The 20,992-nt window shown below is 39.8% G+C and overlaps 1 protein-coding gene across 6 annotated transcripts in view; it reads left to right on the top strand.

Moving 5' to 3' along the window:
• MED12L (mediator complex subunit 12L) overlaps positions 1-20,992 on the top strand; it is a 341,626-nt gene that overhangs the window by 62,081 nt on the left and 258,553 nt on the right. For all 6 annotated transcript variants that reach the window (XM_021934743.2, XM_021934738.2, XM_021934742.2 and 3 more), the window contains 6 exons: positions 4,511-4,680; positions 7,027-7,137; positions 8,166-8,435; positions 12,235-12,384; positions 13,156-13,255; positions 13,577-13,713. In XM_021934743.2, the coding sequence (XP_021790435.2) occupies positions 4,511-4,680; positions 7,027-7,137; positions 8,166-8,435; positions 12,235-12,384; positions 13,156-13,255; positions 13,577-13,713 (938 nt within the window). The remainder of the gene's footprint in view (positions 1-4,510; positions 4,681-7,026; positions 7,138-8,165; positions 8,436-12,234; positions 12,385-13,155; positions 13,256-13,576; positions 13,714-20,992) is intronic.

Below are 20,992 nucleotides of genomic sequence, written 5' to 3'. Positions count from 1 at the left end.
GGGCTACACAATGGATGTTGTGTTAACAGGCATGAAAACAACATTAATCTCCTTGCATATCTCCATCAGAGCTCTTAAATGAATAGGTGCATTGTCAGTGAACAGTCATGTTTTGAAAGGTAGCTTTTTTTTTCTGAGCAGTAGATCTCAAGAGTGGGCTTAAAAATATTCTGTAAGCCATGCTGTAAACAAATGTCCTGTCCTCCAGGCTTTGTTGTTTTATTTACAGAGAACAGACTGACTAGATTTAGCATAATTTTTAAAGCCGTAGGCTTTTCCATATGGTGAATTAGCGTTGGCTTTAGGTTAGTCATCAGTCACATCAGTCCCTAACAAGAGAGTCAGCCTGTCTTTCAAGGCCAGGCCTTGACTTCTCTTTTCTAGCTATGAAAATCCCGGATGGCATCTTCTTCCAACAGAAGGCTATTTTGTCTAACTTGAAAATCTGTTGTCCAGTGTAGTCACCTTCATCAATGATCCCAGCTAGATATTCTGGATCATTTGCGGCCGCTTCTACATCAGCATTGCTGCTTCACCTTGTACTTTCATGTTGTGACAATGGCTTCTTTCCTTAAGCTTCACGTACTGGCTCCTGCTAGCTTCCAGCTTTTCTTCTACAGCTTCTTCTCTTCATAGAATTGAAGAGAGTTGAGGCCTTGCCCTGGATTAGGCTTTTGCCTAAAGGGCGTGTTGTGGCTGGTTTGATCTTCTATTCAGACTGCTGAAACTTGCTCCCTATCAGCAATAAAGTTGTTTTGCTTTCTTATCATTTGTGTGACTGCTGAAGTAGCATTTTTTTTTTTTTTTGAGACGGAGTCTCACTGTGTTGCCTAGGCTGGAGTGCAGTGGTGCAATCTCGGCTCACTGCAAGCTCCACCTCCCAGGTTCATGCCATTCTCCTGCCTCAGCCTCCTGGGTAGCTGGGACTACAGGTGCCCACCACCACGCTGGCTAATTTTTTGTATTTTTAGTAGAGATGGTGTTTCACTGTGTTAGCCAGGATGGTCTCGATCTCCTGACCTTGTGATCCACCCGTCTTGGCCTCCCAAAGTGTTGGGATTACAGGCGTGAGCCACTGCACCCGGCATAAAGTAGCATTTTTAATTTCCTTTGAGATCCTTTCCTTTGCGTCCACAAGTTGGCTGACTGTTTGGCATAAGAGACCTTGCTTCTGGCCTGTCTTAGCTTTTAACATGCCTTCCTCACTGAGCTTAATAATTTCTACGTTTTGATTTACAGTGAGATGTGTGACTCTTACTTTCACTTGAACACTTAAAAGCCATTGTAGGTTCATTCATTGGCCTAATTTCAATATTGTATCTCAGGAAATAGGGAGGCCTGAAGTGGCGTGACGGGTGGGAAGAGAGATTCGGAACACAGACAGGTTGATGGAACAGCCAGAACACACACAACATTTATCCATTAAGTTGGCTGTCTTATATGGGAATGGCTTGTGGCACCTCAAGACGTTTACAATAGTCACTCGAAGATCACTGATTACATATCACCATAACAGACATAATAATAACTGAAAAGTTTTGAGACCTTGTCTCCAAAAAAAAAAAAAAAAAAAAAAAAAAACTTTGGAGCCACTGTCCTAAAAAAAAAAAAAAAAAAAAAAAAAGACCTTCAGTGGAGCCACAGTTCTTAATGAATGAAGGCCAAACTCCTTAGCTAGGAATTAAAATCGTTTCAAACACTATCTATCGTTTCTCACCATGCTAGCTCCAGTTGCTTTATCTCTCATGTTTACAGTGCTTTATCCATCTAAAATACAGGCATACTTCATTTTATTGCACTTTGCCTTACTGGGCTTTGTAAATACTGCATTTTTCAAGAAATTGAAGGCTTGTGGCATCATTTTCCCAACAACATATGTTCACATATGACTGTGTATTACATTTTGGTAATTCTCTCAGTGTTTCAGTATAATCTGTATCCATTTCTGTTTTCTTTCTTTTTTTTTGAGACGGAGTCTCGCTCTGTTGCCCAGGCTGGAGTGAAGTAGCAATCTTGGCTCACTGCAACCTCTGCCTCCCAGCTTCAAGTGATTCTCCTGCCTCAGCCTCCTGAGTAGCTGGGATTGCAGGCACCCACCACCACGTCTGACTAATTTTTGTATTTTTCGTAGAGATGGGGTTTCGCCATTTTGGCCAGGCTGGTCTTGAACTCCTGACCTCAGGTGATCAGCCTGCCTCCACCTCCAAAAGTGCTAGGATTACAGGCATGAGCTACCGTGCCTGGCCTTCTGTTTTCTTTTTATCACCTGAAACTGGGGCCTCACTCCAGACCAGTTAAGTTAGAAACTGATGGGGTGGGGCCTGAGGCACTGGTATTTGTTAAAAGTTCCCGTCACCATTCTGCTGTGCACTCAGGGCTGAGAGCTGAGTTGAAAGTAGGCCCATCTGGCCACTGTCTGCTCATTGGTCCCCTTTCATTACCACTCCCTAGTCATGAATAATTATAAACATTAATAATTATTGAGTACAGTACTAGTCACCGTGTGTTTTCTACTTTAAATTTCTAATTGCAGTTTTACTAATCCTTATCCACTTGACTATCTTATGTCCCAGAGCCCTATATTTATCTGATTGATATAACTTTAAGTCAGTTAAATACACTTTTAAAGCACAGGGTTAAGAGGGCTTTATTTATGGACTCCCAAAAGGAGTTCAGATTGTGGAATATATTCAGCAACATTTTTTAAAAAAGATATCATATGTTTATAAAAACATTCATGCATACTTAGAGTAAAAAAGACAAAATATATATGAAAATATTTCATGATTATAAGTGATGGCATTACAGATGGTTTTTCTTTTCATGTCTACAGTATACATTTTCGATAATGAACATGTATTTCTCCTATATTTAAAAAAATCTTAAAAAGAAGATATACCCTAGACAAAATAGGGGAGTATGAATGTGTGTGTTATTAATATTTTTAGCTCCTGAGGCTGAAATATTCAGTGGGGATATTGAGAATAGTACCATACTGAGAGTGAGTTAATAGCAAGGGTTGGCATACAAAAGCTAGGATTTGGATCCTTGTTATTTTTGTTTTTGCTTATTATAGCTAAGCTAAACTTGTCTCATCTGATGGTTGGTGTTTTGTTTTGTTGGACAAGTGAGTGTCATGAGACTGTTAGTCCGTAACAGGGCAGAAGAACATGATGACATAGATAGTTTACTGTTTTTAATGCCAATGGACTAACTTTAATATCTGTTATCGGTGCTTTCAGAAAAACTATTAAACTAGGAACAGAATGTCGACCTAGTATCTGTTCATCTTTTCACATTGGCTTGTTACCGAAGTTTAACAACTCCAGTGTGCATTTGAATTTTAATTTTAAATAAGACACAATTAAAATAAGTGGTTTAGATGAAAACTTAACAGTAGTTATCTCTGGGTTCTGTTAAATAATTTTAAGGGTATTTAAAAAGTAAAAACAAAGCACTCAGTGACTAGCAGATGTTTAGTTTCTGCTCTTTCGAAATGTCAAAATAGGAGGTGGGAGAACCTATTGCCAAATAATGGGAAAACAGCATTGTGTGGTAATGTTTCAGTAGGGTGTTTTCTTCTGAAATGCTGTTTTGCTAATCCTTGGGGAAATTTGGCTGTGAGCATGCAATTATTACATTTTTATCCACAGAATGGGCTAAAGTTGGCATCACATCCCTCATGGTTGCCAGAGGCAACACACTGATTTAATTTGTGCCCCGGTGGCAGACATTTTTGAATAATTTCAGTGATTTTTTTCCTGATGCTACTTTGGTTGTTTCCTTTCCAGTATCCCACTGATTGCTGCTCCCCACCCTCTCTGATTTCACCCTCCCTGAGTTCTGAGGCACTTGGTATTGGTTGAGGAGAGTAGAATAATTGAAGGTCCAGACGATTTTCCTGAGGGAAGCCATGCGGGTGTCCCTGACACATCCTGGGGCAATGCGGGTTGGAATGCTTTCATGGTCCAGCCGGCAGTGAATGAATGTCTGTCCTCTTAAAGACTGACAAAAACAAACACATCCTAATTAGACATATTTGAAATTCCATGTGGAGCCTGCAAAATGGATCTTAAGAGAGCTGCTTTTGTGGGATTTTGAATTCTTTTGCTGTAGAATTTGAGATTCCTTGAGATCTCCCCTTCATGATTCTGTCCTGTTTTGCCTTTTGTTTTTTTGGTGTACTAACTGATGTTTAACAGGAAGGATCACCAGATGGACCTAACTCCTATTCTCCTAGGTGAAGAGTCACAGAAGCACGAGGGTAGAGCTGCCTGTTTCTCCAAGAACTGGCTGCTGCCACAGGGCAGGCCACCTCACACTAGTATGTGTTCTCTAAGGGCTTTGGGTGGGTATCCTCTTTTGAGCACGGCTTGTACAGGCACAAATCATTTTTAGGGAGCAGATGTTTATCAGTACACCCTCTAGATAATCAGAAAGGGGAAGAAAACATGTAATTCTTGTACCCATTGTGTCTAGACACTCACATCTTTCTTTTTTTAAAATGCAGAGTGGACACAGATATCTACCAGATATCTTCGAGAGCAGTTGGCCAAGATTTCTGACTTTTACCACATGGCCTCCAGCACGGGCGATGGTCCTGTCCCTGTGCCACCAGAGGTGGAACAAGCCATGAAGCAATGGGAATACAATGAAAAGCTAGCATTTCACATGTTCCAGGTAACCTTTCGAAGACATGAAGAGTTGTGTGCCATGCTTTTAATAAGACAGCAGATTCCTTATAGTTTGGTGTTCTGGGGTTAAATCCTATTTTTATATGAACCAATACATTCAAAGAAAGCAGTCTGACATTTCTCATATCAAATTGTATTCAGGCTAACACATCTGCCCTGGGATGACAGCTTGTTATATATATTGATCTCCAGCTTTCAATCATGTTAGCTCTTTTCGTGCTATTAATTACTTCGTAATTGCACTATTAAATGTAATCCTTCTAAACCTTTTATTTTGCAAAATTTGATATATTTATTCAAAAACACCTTTGTGCTGATGCCTTCTGTGGTAGCAGACCTCCTTTAGACCCAAGTTGTTCCAGAGAAAGGTCATCTTAATTCAGCTGCAGCTGAAAATACAAACAGAGCTGAGGGGAGGGGTAAGGACGTTTAGGAATGACTGAACTCTCATCCAGACAAGCTGATGTAAATAATATTGACCAGAAGAGGGCGCTTGAGCTCATAATAAGGTAGGAGAGATGACTTAGGTTCAAGTCTTAGCAGAGACTTTAGTACCTGTTACCTTGATTAGAGCAAGGGGACATGTGATTTCTAAATTTTCCCTTTAGAACCTTTATTATAAATTTCAGGCTCTTCTTCTAAGAGGTCAACAGAGGAAAAAATAAGGTCTTTTTGAGAAGTAATACTGTTTTTAAGTCAGTAAAAATAAATCCTAGTTCCATTTAGAGGAGGGACTACTTTAGTGCTGCGCTGAGCTTTTATGACTTTCACTGAGCTCAGAATTTAGTCTGCATGTTGGAAAAAGTATCTCTCAGCATGCTTAATAGTTTTGGAAGACTCACATATTAGGAGTATTTAAATTAGAATTTTTTTTTTTTTTTAAGAAAGCAGTTAGGTCCTAAAGGAATGAATATAATTGAAATAGTAATGTTAAATTTTAAATGTTCATTATATTTTAATTTGCCATATTCTGAAATGTGAAACACACCCTAATTCATACACATGAAGACATATATATGCAGAAACAAGGGCATGGGTATATAAACAAAGCATCTACAGGATGGACTGTTGTTTATGAAGATTCTCTTTCTTTTTGTTTTTTTGAATCTTGAATTTACCATCTCTTATACCTTAATGGAAAATTCCATTTTGTCTCTTTTTAAAAAACATTTTAATTAACTTTTAAATTGACAAATGAAAACTATATATATATATATTTATTTAGAACTCACTTTATTGGTCTTAACATTTTAAATTGCACTTTTTATGTGACTTTTTAACTATATTTGACTCTAAACACTTAAAAAATTAGAAATTAGCAAGATGTCATGTCAATGTGGCCTCACTGTAAACTTTGAAATACTACAACTGTAATTTGTCAGTGTAATATTTTCACGTGAATCCTTGATAACCATTGCAGTGGAACACTGATAATACGTAACAGTTGCTAGGAACAAAGTAAGATTTCGTGTGAACTACTAAGTTTGTTACCGGAATGGCCATAAAAGTATGTGTCTTTCCCAGAAAACAGTTTTTTATTTCTTTCTTTCATTCTGTGAATCGTAATACAAAACTATAATAGGATATTAAATCTATATATGCATAGAATGTCATAAAATAATGTGTGTATCTATGGATGTGTGTATGTATATGAGGGCAAGAGACGAAAGATGTTTGTAGTGCTTATATCAAGATTAGTGGTCTCAGTAGGGGCTGTGTCACCCCTGTGGGGCATTTTTGGAAATTGTAGGTGGTATTACTGTTTTTTATTGTAGTTGTGTTGAAATGTTTATACATTATTTTATCATAAGCTTTCATTTCTGTATATTAGGTCATTGATTTTTAAGGTTGTATTTCATAGATAGGTGATAGTATCTGAAACTAATTTTGGGATAGTGAAAGAAGCTATTAAGGGGACATTGGGTCTGATGGGGTTTTTACACTTTTGTTAAGATGATGGCACGAGCAGTGCATATCTTTTTTATAATTATCACTATTATCCAAGTTTCCTTCTATGAACATAAGTTCATACTCCCCCAAAATCTAGCCAGGAGCTTGACACAACACACCCTGAGGGTGTGAAAGCTTCTGAATTTTCTTTTTTTCTTGTTGGAATTAATTTTTCTCAATTTGGAGCAGGTTTCTAAAATACAACAAAAAACTATACAAAACAGATGAGTTATTTGTTTTGTTTAGAATCTGGACTGTGAGCAATGAGACTATGTTTAATAACAACAAAAGCAGTAGTAAAATTAGACTTAAGAATAAGAATGACAGTGCTTTTTTTTTTTCCTTTTACATTATTAATGTAATTTTTCTTTGTTCATTTAAGGAAGGAATGCTAGAAAAACATGAATATTTGACATGGATCCTGGATGTTTTAGAAAAGATCAGACCAATGGATGATGATCTTCTTAAACTCTTGCTACCACTAATGCTGCAGGTATAGTACATGTCCCCTTGAGGCACTTGGTTTTAAGGCAAGAAATGAGTCTGATAAGAATGATTAGGTAAGTGGGGGAGGAAAAGGAAAAAAATCCTGTTGAAATGGAAGGAAAAAATGTCTTTGATGCTGTAACACATGAAGTGATAAAGGCTTCTAGTAAGTTTTAGCCATCATTTGTATTAACCATGTTCATAGTTTTTATCCATGTGTCCTAATTTTTAAGTAATTTTACCCACGTCGATTTCTCCCATCACTGAGCAAAGCAACCAACTTTTAAAATACTGTCTCCATATAATAACACAAATTTCTGTGAAAACAAAACAAATCATCCCTTTTGAAGATAGAGGATCTTCTACATTCTTTTGACAAGTCTCTGAGACTCTTGGGGTAGGAAACTTTTTATTTTGATGATTGGTCTAAGATGTGCTTAAATTTGACGTATCTAGATGAGATTTATTTAAAAATTCTTAGGTGATACATGTATTTGATAATTCAAGCAAGATGGAAGAATATCCAATGAACAGCAGTTCTCCCCTTTCACTCTCATACCCTCCCCACAGACTATACCATAGGTTCCTGTGTCTCTCCCCTGAGATAGTCTGCACTTGCACTGTCCATTACAATAGCCACTAGCCAGATGTGGCTACTGAGCTCTTGAAATGTGACCAGTCCAAATTGATGTGTGCTCTAAGTGTAAAATGCACACCAGATTTCAGACTTAGTATGGAAAAGTGTATAATAGTAGTACTTTTTATGTTGATTACCTGTCGAAATAACATTTGAATATATTGGGCTAAATAAAATACATGATTCTAATTTTTGCCTGTTTCTTATTTTTTTCATGGCCCCTAGAAACTTTAAAATTATACATGTGGCTCACATTCTATTTCTATTGGACAGCACTTGCTTTATACCTTTGAAGTTTTTTTTTTTCTTTTTTAAATGAAAAAAAGTCTGTGTTAAAATAGTTATTTAACCAAGACTCATAAGACATGACTGAAGTCTGGTGTCCTTCTACTTCTCAGTATTCAGATGAGTTTGTTCAGTCGGCCTACCTGTCTCGTCGTCTTGCCTACTTTTGTGCCCGGCGTCTTTCCTTGCTGCTGAGCGATAGCCCCAACCTCCTTGCTGCCCACTCACCCCACATGATGATAGGACCAAACAACTCGAGTATCGGGGCCCCCAGCCCTGGCCCCCCCGGCCCTGGCATGAGCCCCGTGCAGCTGGCCTTCTCAGATTTTCTTTCCTGTGCACAGCATGGTCCCCTGGTTTATGGACTTAGTTGTATGTTGCAGGTAAGTCCTTGGCCCTTGTTATTTTATGTTAAAATTCAATGTGGGAAGTGATTGAGTTGGGAATGGCATTTTCGGTTCAGTTGACGTTTTACAACTCTAGTTTTTTCCTCACCCAAGTAATTTATTGATTGAAATTTTATGTTTTTATTTCCCTATTTTGGATCAAGCTGAGAGAAGATTTGTCGCATTTGTCTAGGAGAGTGTTATTGCAGTTGTCCTTTATTAGGGTCATTAAGCAGTTCAATTAAAAATCCTTCAGGGAACCCACAGAATAAGTTAGTTGTATTATTGTTCTTCTGGAAAGACAGCTTCTCCAGCTAGCATTTTTCATCTTTCTCAGTTCACATCTTGGGTTGGTTGCCTGTCAGTGTTTCTTTAAAGTCCAAATCATGTATCAGGCTCCGTTCATCTTCCAAACATTGTTGCTTGTGTAGTCCTTGAACAACCAGTAACATGCTGATTGCTGGGCTGATCCTCCCAGGAATATCAGGAATGAGATACAGCCCTGCCCTAGAGGAGCTCACAGCTTAGTGTTCAGTTCATATTTCTTGGGCTCTTAATGTGTTCTGCTGTATAATAAGGAGTTTCGAAACAGAGTCGGCCCTCAAGACATGGTCTCCATTCTTGGAGTTTACTGTCTTTTCAGGAAAACTGGGTCATAAATGGACAGTTTCCAAAATATGACAAGGGCTGATGGGGAGATACGCAGGGTGCCAAAGCAGTTGAAAAGGGGAACCTCTAGCCCAGCCTAAAATTCACAGAGGCTTTGTGAAAGAAAGTTTTTAGTTGTTCTAATGAGTTGAGAAAGATCAAGTAAAAAGTAGTAAAAGTTTCCTGGCAGAGGAAACAGTATGGGAAGAGGCCTAGAGGCTGGTCACTTATCTTTTGTATAGGTGGATATTAGTGGGACATACATTATAAACTCTGTTGGGGGTCAGGGCATAGAAGACGCCCTGTGGGCCTTATGATTGAGATGTCATCGGAAGGTTTTATGCAGCAGAGTGACACAGGTAGTTGTGTAATGTCGTTAGATTGCATTGGCCACAGTAGAAGGAGGATTGGTAGGAGGGGAGAGGTAGGAAAGAAGGAGGCTTGCAAGGCAAAGAAATCAGTTTGGAAGCATTTCAGGGAGTTCAGCTTTGGACTATTTTGGACTGTTTTGTCCTTTATTTAGAACCTCCAAATGGATATGTTCAAGAGTTGTTACATGTCCAGTTCTGCAGATTTGGGCAGACAGTTGGCCACTTGTATGGATTCGAGTCCTTCAAGAACTTTGGCTGTTCAAAAACCCAAGAGGGAGTGAGGTTGCCTGAAGAGTTTTGTAGTGAGAGAGAGTTCGTGAATCTGAAGGACAGGAGTGCTTAACAGTCGGGCAGAGGGGAAGTCCATGGAGGAGACTGGGAAGGTTGGCCATACTGGAGAGAGAACAGGGGAGAGTATTGTTGCCTAAAGATGATGAGAATAACCATAATGTTGTCATAATTATATTAGTGTATGGATAGCATTTATTTTGGTCTAGGCATTGTTCTAAGTTGTAACGTATATTATTAAGTCATTTAGTTCTTGGAACTAGCCTGTGAGATGGGAACCATTATTTTTCTTATAACGTTAATAACGCATAGATTACAGAGCAAGAAAGTGGCAAAGCTGGAATCCAAACCTAAGCAGTCGGGATCCAGAGTCCACACTCAACCACTATGCTAAGCTGGGGTCTGCAGAAAGTTTCAAAAAGGAATTAGTAGTGGGCAATGTCTAGAGTATTGGAGACATCTGGCAAGAAGATGGCTGAAGTTGTTTTTGACAATAGTGTTCGTTGGTGATCTTTTTAAGAGCTATTTAATTGAATGGTGGATAAGGAGCCAAATTAAGGAATATCGAGGAGTGATGGAGAATAAGGAGAAATAGTACTAACTGTTCTTTTGCGAAACATGTTTATGAAGGGAAGAGAAGAGAATGGATAGTTGATAAAGATGGCTGCTGAATGGGGAGTTAAAAATATATATTTTTTTGATGATCGGATTTGAACTTATTTGTGGGCTAAGAGCAAATAGGAGAAGGAGGAGTGTTTGATAGATCAGTGCCCTGGGTGTTTGAGGGCTTTGGAATCAAGGACACAAGGAAGGGCTCTGTCAGGAGGAGTTGAGAACTCTACATTGTCACAGACAGGAGGAAGGCAGTAGGGATGTAGCCCAGTGGAAAGAGATGTATTGGTAGGTTTCAGGGACTTGACATTCTTTGTATCTGCTATCTGGTTTCCACAAAGACGTCTCCTAGACCTCAGAGTTTAGTTTTTTTTTTTTTTTTTTAAATTGATTGATGAATTGGTTGAGACAGGGTCTTGCTCTGTTGCCTGTGCGGGAGGGCAGTGGCCTAATCTTCACTCACTGTGGCCTGGAGCTCCTGGGCTCAAGTGATCCTCCTGCCTCAAGTGAGCGATCCTCCCCCCTCAGCCCCCTGAGTAGCTGGGACTACAGATGTGCATCACCACACCCAGCTAATTTTTAATTTTTTTGTAGAGACAGGGTTTCACTGTGTTGCCTAGGCTGGTTTCAAGCTCCTGGGCTCAAGAGATCCTTCTGCCTTGGTTTCCCAGAGTGCTGGGATTATATGTGCAAGCCACTGTACTTAATTTCACATTTTTGAAAAAAATATTGCTTTCTTTCTCTAAGCTCATGTTGTTTGCTGTTGAATGGCACAAGAGCATAATGGCTTAGATATACACTTTAAAGCTATTACAGACCTGATTTTAAGCCTCACTCTGCCACTTGGTAACTGTGACCTTGAGCTTCTGTTTCCCCATGTCTGATTGGGGAGTAATGATAGTTCTTCTTTCATTACCTCATAGGGTTAAGGTTATGATGACAGAAAGCTTCCTAGACAGTGTTCAGCATAGGGTAAGTGTAATTAGCTTAATTAAATGTGAGCTATAATGTTTAATCTGTGTTTAGGAGGCAGCAGGATAACAGTGGTTCTGAGCATGTGTGCTATTAATAAAATCAGACTTGGGTTGGTTACTAATCTGTGTGGCTCATAGTCCTCTTTGGTAAAGGTGGAGAATAATACTACCTAGATCATGGGGTTGTTGTGACATATAAGCAAGATGGTCATATAAAGTACTTCTGGGTGAGTGAAGAGTGTCTGCAAGTGTCTAGGGCAAGGGTAGGCAAACTACAGGCTGTGGATCAAATTCGGCCAACAAGATAAAAATAGGTTGTATGTTTTTAATGTGTTATTAAAACAAAACGGAAGAATATGTGACAAAAACTGTAGATAACCTGGAAAGCTTGAAATGTTTACTATCAGGCTTCTCATAGAAAAAGTTTGACAATCCCTTGTCCAGGGTCACTGCCTGCCCAGCATTTATGAAGGTACTGTTACATGATTATTTGATTTTGTCTTTGTTTTTAAATAATTTTTTTTAGCTTTTACAACCTTAGAAATTACATATTCTAAGTTCATCTCATGTTTTTAATTGCATGAAAAATTGGTTTAAGTGATGCTTTTTAAATGATGATTACTGCATTTTTATTAAGTTCCTTCAGTTTCCTGTTGGAGTATTAGCTTATGAATTATAATATTCCTTAATTTCTCAACAGCTGTACTTCCACCCTTTCAACTTAATAAATTTTAGTTTTGTCTTCTCAATTGCGAAGTTGAGAATGGGGTAAGACACTCGTATTTTAAACTTACTAGTAGGAGACTATAATATAGTAATGACGGGGTGTCATTTTTACTGTTTAGCTATTGTTATGCTTTTCTCCTTCCTCTGAACATCCAACTTTATCTGTTTCATTTCCAGACTGTCACTCTCTGTTGCCCAAGTGCCTTGGTGTGGAATTATTCCACAAATGAAAATAAGAGCGCAAACCCAGGCTCACCCCTGGATCTGCTACAGGTGGCCCCTTCCAGCCTCCCCATGCCGGGTGGGAACACGGCTTTCAATCAGCAGGTAGACTTTATGTTTCAGTGATTCGATGGCTGTTTTCATTCTTGAGAGGCATCAGGGCACAGTGGGTCAAGCACAGGTTTTAGTATCTAGATGCTTGGGTGCTATTCCCAGTTTTGCCCGCTAACACCCTGGGTGACCTTAGAGAATTGTTTAGCCTCTTCAGAATCACTGAAGTTCTTGAAGTTTCTCCCTTTCTTTTCACCGTCTTGCTGAACAGTTCTTGCTGAGAGTTCTGCCACCCAAACTGTAATTATGGTGGTGGTTCTAATACATGACCATGACTCCTGTAGTAGTTTTGATATTTAGTAATTATTATATGCTCTTGCTAGTACTGGGTTATTTGTTTCAAAGCCTTATGTGACTTGAACAATAAGATTGTGATTAATATTTAGAATAAGATCCCTGTCTTTTACCAAGCAGTTTTCTTAATAAAACATTGCAAGTTGTTTTCACACATGAAAGAATGCCTCAAAGAGATTATTTTAGAACATTCACCTTTCCATGTGGTGTCCTAAAAAAGAAATTTCACTTGTGAAACAAATTTTGCAAGCGTTTATTTTTGTGAACATTTATTATTGAAAACTGACATTGAATTGCCATTTGTAAATTTTAAAAATTCACTTATTGGGCCACAGGCTGCATTTCCTAAAATGCAGTCAAGCTTGTAGTTCACCATAGGATACTTTACTCACGTGGGGGAAAACCTGACATGATTTAGAAAGGCGCTGTGGCATTCCAAGCACAAGTTAATTAGAAGCGATTATCTTTCAGGTTCGGGCAAGGATTTATGAAGTAGAACAACAGATAAAACAAAGAGGCCGTGCAGTGGAAGTTCGGTGGTCATTTGACAAGTGCCAAGAATCCACAGCAGGTACAGAACGCCACAGAGGAATGAGTGCTTTTGAATGTTGGACTTTATGCCGTGTTTTTGCTTCTTACAAACAATTCCACATGAATAAGGCAGCTTTTTGACAGAGCCACTTGGTGAATTTTGAGGACAATCTTCAGTTTATGCCTTTTAGATCCTGGCTGTCTTGAATGTCAAGTTTGCTTTTGTTGATGATTGTTTGATAGCATATGCCAAGAATGGTAATTTAAAAAAATTTCTTTTGCCTCACATAGAATGGTGATTTTGTACTGTTTTTATTCTGTTTTTGGCCTCATTAACCACTTGTTTAATTTCTGCTCGTAGGGGTGACTATTAGTCGGGTTTTGCACACGTTGGAAGTTTTGGATCGTCATTGTTTTGACCGAACTGATTCCAGCAATTCAATGGAGACACTGTATCATAAGATTTTCTGGGCAAACCAAAACAAAGATAACCAAGAGGTAGTTAATTTTTTAAAATTATTTTTGCCTTTTGTTTTCGTAGTGCATTTTCTTCTTTCTCATTCAGGAAACTCTGGCGAAACCTTTTCTATGAAGTGTAGTATCTTATGAAGACATACACACTTTGAAATCATTCTATTGTTGTACTAAGATTACCCACGATTATTAAAATGAAATGTCGGGCTTGTCTACCTAGGAATATTGATATATTGACTGGCAAGATTTTTCTTGGCCCTTTTATCATCACTCTCCAATTTTAGTTTTAGAAGAATATCCTTCGTTTAGTGATGAGACTTAATATGGTGGGTTGGCTTTAAGTTGGGGGAATGTATGTTAACGTTTAGCACAGCAGAGGGCAGTGCATGAATACTTTTGGTCATGATCATTCAAAAATCCTTAGACAATGTGTTAGGGTTCTATAGAGAAATAGAACCAATAGAAAAAAGTGTGTGTTATGTGTATATATATGTTTGTATACATACATGTTTATATCTACCTAGAGAGAGAAAGGGGGAGAAAAGAGAGGGATATTTATTTTAAGGAATTGGCTCACATGATTATGGGGCTGGCAAATTTGAGATATTCAGGGCAGGCTGGAGACTCAAGGAAGAACTGATGTGGCAGTCTTGAGTCTGAAGGCAGTCTGGAGGCAGAATTCTTTCTTCCTCTGGGGACCTCAGCAATTACATATTTCTCAGAGCTCCTCTATTTTTTTCATTTGTATTACTTAAATGCTGACTGAGGATTAGAAGATTCATTTTTTGTTAAAGTGCAAATAAATGACAAACCTAAATTAAAAATTAGTTGATTTAAATACTCAGAGAGGATTGTCTTATCTGTCTTGTTTCTTCCCAGAATTAGATCTCATCTTCTTCTTTTTTTTGAGCCGGAGTCTCGCTCTGTCACCCAGGCTGGAGTGCAGTGGCGCAATCTCAGCTCACTATGCCCAGCTAATTTTTTGTGTTTTTACTAGAGATGGGGTTTCACCATGTTGGCCAGGCCGATCTTGAATTCCTGACCTCCTGATTCTCCCACCTCAGCCTCCCAAAGTGCTGGGATTACAGATCCGAGCCACCGCGCCCGTCCGGGACCTCAGTCTTTTAAGGCTCTCTATGGATTAGATTAGGCTCACACACATTATAGAACATAATCTGCTTTACTCAAAGTCTACTGATTTAAATCTTAATCACATCTTAAAAAAATCTTTTTAGCAACAACTAGACTGGTGTTTGACCAAACAACTGGATACCTAGCCAAGTTAATATCTAAAATTAATCACAGACAATTTTTATCTTATACGTTTCTAGCAATAGATTGTTTCATGAATGAATTGCCCCAAAACTAGGATATTCAGTTGTTTTTTTCCTCAACCTTGTTTGGGGAGAAATAAAAAGTTTGTCTTCTTTTCACAATGAAAACTGCCGATGATACTCTCCAGCTTGTGCTAGGCACCAGGACTGCAGAGGTAAGTTTCAAGACACCTTCAATACCTTAGTTAACTGATGGCAAGCATCTTTGATATTTCAGCTAGCTTTTGGGAATGCATATGTGGAAAGAAAAGATGTTTCCTTCTCTTACCTTTATGTGAGCCTGATACGTATTCCAGATTATTATTCTTTTTGGAATAATTTTTGATTGATCACCCTGCTTCTCAAAGATATGGTTCAAGACCAATGGTGCCAGCTGGGATCATTCAGAACATTGAGAGCAAGGGACCGATTGAGTGTGCTTTTTAAATTCATCGTGAGTCTCAGTAGCAATGCCTGCATACTTCAGTGGAGCATGCTGATATAATCCTCTGCTTACTGGGGCAAGTTAGCCTGCTACATGCTCTTTTTGGGTGGAAACCTCAGTATTTTTAGTAAAGACTTTCTTAGATAAAAGGCTTCGTGAATACCAAGATTTTTAATATATATAAGTGAGTTATCTGGAAGGAAAGTAGGGATACCCAAAATTCAGGGGGATCTTGGATTGTTTAGCTTCTTGCACCAAGTGTTGAGTAAAAGCTACATTGTTTCCTGGTGAGGGTTTTACCAAGATTATCAAAACCACCTTACTTTTGTGGTTAGCCTGACTATATAGCTTCAGAGTGTATACACTGGCTAACTTCAGGATTATTGCCTCATTCACCTGCAGACACTTAAGTTACTCACAGCACTTTCAAGAAAAAAATAAGGGTTTTTTGTTTGTTTCTTTTTTTCAAAAAAATTCAAGGGCAGAAATTATGTTGCAGTCTTTCTGAATGAAATCACACTGTGAGGTTCTCTGTAAATCACAGGCATCTACAGAGTGGGTGCTTGCGGTGAGCCATTAGGGTGCAAGAAGATTATTAGAACTTCTGTTCAGATTATAATTTTCAAAAGCCTCTTTTGTCTCGGGAAATGAATGTAATTATTATGATAGTATAGATATAGAAGTTATAAATAAGTGTGTGTTGAAAGTTTTTACTAAAAAAAGCTCTTTGAGCTGAGAGGGTATATGGGAAATGTTTGGAGATCACTGCCAGAAGCTTCCCCTACCTGAGTGACTTCTCCCAGGATGCAGGGAGGTGCATGCCACTGGAGGGCGACATGTGTTCAGGGCTGAGAGTCCTGGAGGCTCTAGGCAGGGCCATCAGTGTTGCCCCATTTAGCAGTAATTATTTTGAATGTTGACTCAACTTCAGAAAGACTTGATGTGAGCAAGTGGTTCCTTTGTGGTTACAATACTGTTTTATGAGTAAGACACAAACTACATTTTAAACCTATAATTCAGATTGGTCACCTTGTCTTAATAGTCTGGCAAAAAGGATAACAAAATAGATAGTTCCTTCTGTAATACTTAACATTAAATTATTATTATTATTTTTCCAAGACAGTCTCAGTCTGTTGCCCAGGCTAGAGTGCAGTGGTACTATCTTGGCTCACTGCAACCTCTGCCTCTAAGGTTCAAACAACTTTTATGCCTCAGCCTCCCCAGCCTCCCCAGTAGCTAGGATTATAGGTACATACTACTGTGCCCAGATAATTTTTGTATTTGTAGCCAGGCTGGTCTCAGACTCCTAGCCTCAAGTGATCCATCTGCCTCAGGCTCTCAAAGTGCTGGGATTGCAGATATGAGCCAGCACGCCTGGACTACATTAATTTTTAAAATATGTCTTTGGTATCTGTATTGTGGTATATGCATCAAGGTATATATGTATATGTAATCAAGTTTTATCTCTCTATTTACTCTTTAACAGGGGTTACTGTTTTCTTTTTCTTTTTCTTTTTTTTTTTTGAGACGGAGTCTCTCTGTCTCCCAGGCTGGAGTGCAGTGGCGTGATCTTGGTTTACTGCAACCTCCACCTCGCAGGTTCAAGCAATTCTCCTGCCTCAGCCTTCCGAGTAGCTGGAATTACAGGTGCCTGCCGTCATGCCCGGTTAATATTTTTATATTTTTAGTAGAGATGGGGTTTCACCATGTTGGCCAGGCTGGTCTCTAACTCTTGGCCTCAGGTGATCCACCCACCTTGGCCTCCCAAAGTGCTGGGATTATAGGCGTGAGCCACGGTGCCCAGCCCTGTTTTTTTGACTGCACAGTCACTTTGTGTATTTCTGGAATTCATGCATGTGCTGCAGCACCATGTTAACTGATCAGCTGGTGATCTTGAGTAAGTTACTCAAGGATTTGTGCAATAGTGCCCTCCCTGGTTAAGTAGGCATAGAGTACTTGCCTTTTTTTTCTCTAAGGAAACATGAACACTTTGAGAATTATAAGATACTACACAAATATGTTTCAAAAATTGTTAACAATAATATAGCAATTATTAGTATTATACTGGAAGAACTAATATGATGATGCTGTTCTCTGATAAGGAGTTGCATGTGATTAGGATTCAGAAATCGGTCTTACTTCTTTAAAATATACTTCCCCTTTTTTGTTTTCATAATTCATTCAGGATTTACATAACATGATAGATAAAACATGATCAACCTCCGTAGTTGCAATAGGTTGGAGGTTTGCTGTTACTAGAAGTCGTGTCTAGGTAGGCCTAGGCCCCGGGTTGCATAGCCTGCTTCCTCACGTCTGTTTGGAAAACCTGAATTTCATGCTCCTCCATTCCTTAATTCCCTTTTCTCTGGAACTGCGACAGGGAAATGCAGTCCCCTCTACTTCCTTGTGGGAGGGGAGAACTTCTGTCCAAATGGGAGAAGTTTGTGTGTGTAATCAGTTTCAGTATTGGTGAAAGCCTGTTGAAAACTGCAATGCATGGGATGAAGGCATTGGAGGCCTGGGCAGAAGGCATTTGAGGCCTGCGCCCTGCCTTGTGGTTGTACTGTGGTCATGATAATGGGAGTAGGAGCTGATGCTGTGCGCATCTTGGGGTGTGCCAGGCTGTGTGATGTCCTTCACTGATTCCGCATGGAATGCACTGTTTCTTTTTTTCATTTTCTTTTTCTTTCTTTTTTTTTTTTGAGATGGAGTCTTGCTCTGTCACCCAGGCTGGAGTTCAGTGGCGTGATCTCGGCTCACTGCAACCTCTGCCTCCTGAGTTCAAGCCGTTCTCTGCCTCAACCTCCCGAGTAGCTGGGATTAACAGGCGTCCACCACCACGCCCGGCTAATTTTTGTATTTTTAGTAGAGATGGGGTTTCACCATGTTGGCCAGGCTGGTCTTGAACTCCTGATCTTGTGATCCACCTGCCTTAGCCTCCCAAAGTGTTGGGATTACAGGCATGAGCCACCGCACCCGGCCTGGAATGCGCTGTTTCTTTACTCTCCCTCCCTGTTGCCCTTTGCCCCCCATTTCCTTGGCCACTGTTTCTGTGTCTGGGCTTTTGTGTACAGTGGCAAGGGAGGTGAAAATAAAACTCTCAAAAACCTGAGTGTTTCCTTATTCTAGATCTGTGCTGCTTGGTTTTTCATTCAGAGTAGTGCGAGATATAAAGATGGTAATACTGAGGGCAGGGCTTATGTCCCACAGTGGCCAGGCAGGTAGCGGGAAGGAGTCAGGGGACGCCATGTATAGGGCAGCCTCGAGGTGGTGGGGGTTGAGGTGTCTGGGAAGTGAGCAGAGCCTGTCTGAAGAGGGAAGCCTCTCAAATTCTTAGATTCTACTTGGGATCCACTGTTGCCTGATCATCTGACATTTCAAGAGAAGCTGGATGTCAAGATCTGCATGTAAACTTTCCTGATCTTACAATACTGTGCAGCAAGGCATTGTGTCTGTTGGCCATGTTCACTCAGATGCTTGTCACTTTCCAGTTCCTGGTACGTGTCCTCTACAGCATGTACTCACTTATTTGCTTGTTTAGTGTTTCATAGCCATTTCTAGTCTGGGTAATGGAGCTGGCAAATCCTGACATCCACACAAAGGAGTTGTTATGTGGATGGTGGGACCCTTGGTTTCCACATGCTCACTGAGCCTGTCACTTGTGACCTCACCTCTGAGCAGCTGGAGGAGGAGTTGCCTTCTTTGCTTTTTAGAGGCCTCAGACCACTTCCTTCCTCTTGGCGTCTCTCTGTTTAGGATGAGTGTGAGGACGGAGGCAGCTGCATCTTTGGGGTGCCTCGAGGACATGGATAGAAGGGAAGGTCTAAAGGTGGCAGAAAGTGCTCGCTGCCTTTTCACTTCTGTCTTTGGGGGCCCCAGGAAGCCGACTTTCTCCTGAGTAATGAAAAGATGGAACCAGCTGCACTGGACAGAACGCTGCTGCGGCAATATGTGTGTTTCCTCCTTCCCTGCTGCTAAAACCATGCACCCCAGACTGGGAAACTTACATATTTATTGTTTGGATTTGTTTTATGCTTAGACTATTCATGCAGAATTCTTTGAAAGGTTGTGATGAGTTCATAGTGATGTTTTGAATGGCAAAGGCCCTAAGTTTAGAAAATGTACTTTCCTCACGTGTGGCACAGAGTGTCCCAGGCCCAGCCAGGTTTGTATCAGTGCAGCTGGTGAACTCTGCCTCACCACCACGATCCAGAGGACAAAAGCTCACTTTCCGTCAGTGCTGTGCTTGTTCCACATTTGGCTTCCTGCAAGCCTTTCCCTGGGGTCTATGTTTCTTCTTCTCCTCACCTTGGGCACATTATCAGCCCCAGGTACCATGCATGGGGCCCAAGAGATGCTCAGTAGCATTTATTGAATTTAGTTTTTAGACCTCATTAAAAAGCTACTCAGGCAGTGAACTGGAAGAGGAAGCACCTCTGTAAGATTTGACTTGGAAAGGTAGGGATAAATACAGTCATGGAATCTGTATGTGTCAGTCTTACGAATGCTTAGATTCAGATGTAAGAGAGTACGTGCAGGTAGAGGTAGGGGTGTGGCTGACAGGGGAGCTCTCTGCTGTGAAATCAGCAGGCTAGTGTATATTTTTAGGGACACTCTGGACAATTCACTTATTTTTGATGAGTCTCAGTTTCCTCATTTTGTAAAATGGGCATGCTATTTCCTGATGATGTGAAAATGACATGAAATAATGTTTGAGTGATAAACCATTCAAATATTTATAGTCCCCAGCATGTAAATGGGTACTTAATAAACATTAGCTGCTGTTATTATCAACTGATGTTTATAGAGTTAGTTAAAAACTCTGCAGAATTGGAAGGAATATGGTCAGAGACTCATAGTGGACCCCTTGGGGCTACTGTGGGCACACACAGATACCCATCACGCAGTCTACTAATCATAAGGCACAGCCAGGATCTGTCAGGCTTTTTACATTTGCTGGGTTTCATAAAGTCTTTACTCTCTGTAGGATGGCAGTTGGATGGCGTTGACCCACCCAGGATGGGGTAGCTGTAGGACCATATTGTAAAGGAAATCATGTTCATTTAAATGCTTAGGTTTTGTTGTTGAAGGAAAAAAGTCACTTTCTAAAACCAAGACTGCAGAAAGTCAAACAAGGCAAAAGTCAAGCAAGCAAGGAAAACATGCATGAATGGCTTTCTGTTGAGATCCAAGTGTGCTGAATTTATGTTGTTGATGCTGATCACAGTCCAGCCGGAAGCGTATTGTGCTTCAGAAGCTAACACATTTCCTACTGGACACCCAAAGGAAGCGTTGCTAGTCTTTTACAACTAGTATTTTCTTTTTTTTGAAATAATGTGTTGGTAAAAGTTTGGTTTCTAGTAACATAGTTGGGAAAACAAAATTGTGCCTCCAGATATTTAGACTTGCTGTCACTGAGAAGGGCCAGTCACACATTGTTTAGATTGGAGTGGGCCTCTTGATTTGTTTTTGAGTATTATGTGACTTTTTTTTTTTTAACTTTTTTGTGTGTGTTCTTTTTAAACAACGGGCCCGGTTTTAGTGT

The sequence above is a fragment of the Papio anubis genome, chromosome 2, assembly GCF_008728515.1.
Source record: "Papio anubis isolate 15944 chromosome 2, Panubis1.0, whole genome shotgun sequence".
NCBI classification, from domain to species: Eukaryota; Metazoa; Chordata; class Mammalia; order Primates; family Cercopithecidae; genus Papio; species Papio anubis.
Note: the sequence above shows the minus strand (reverse complement) of the source record. Positions and strands in the feature narration are given on the sequence as shown.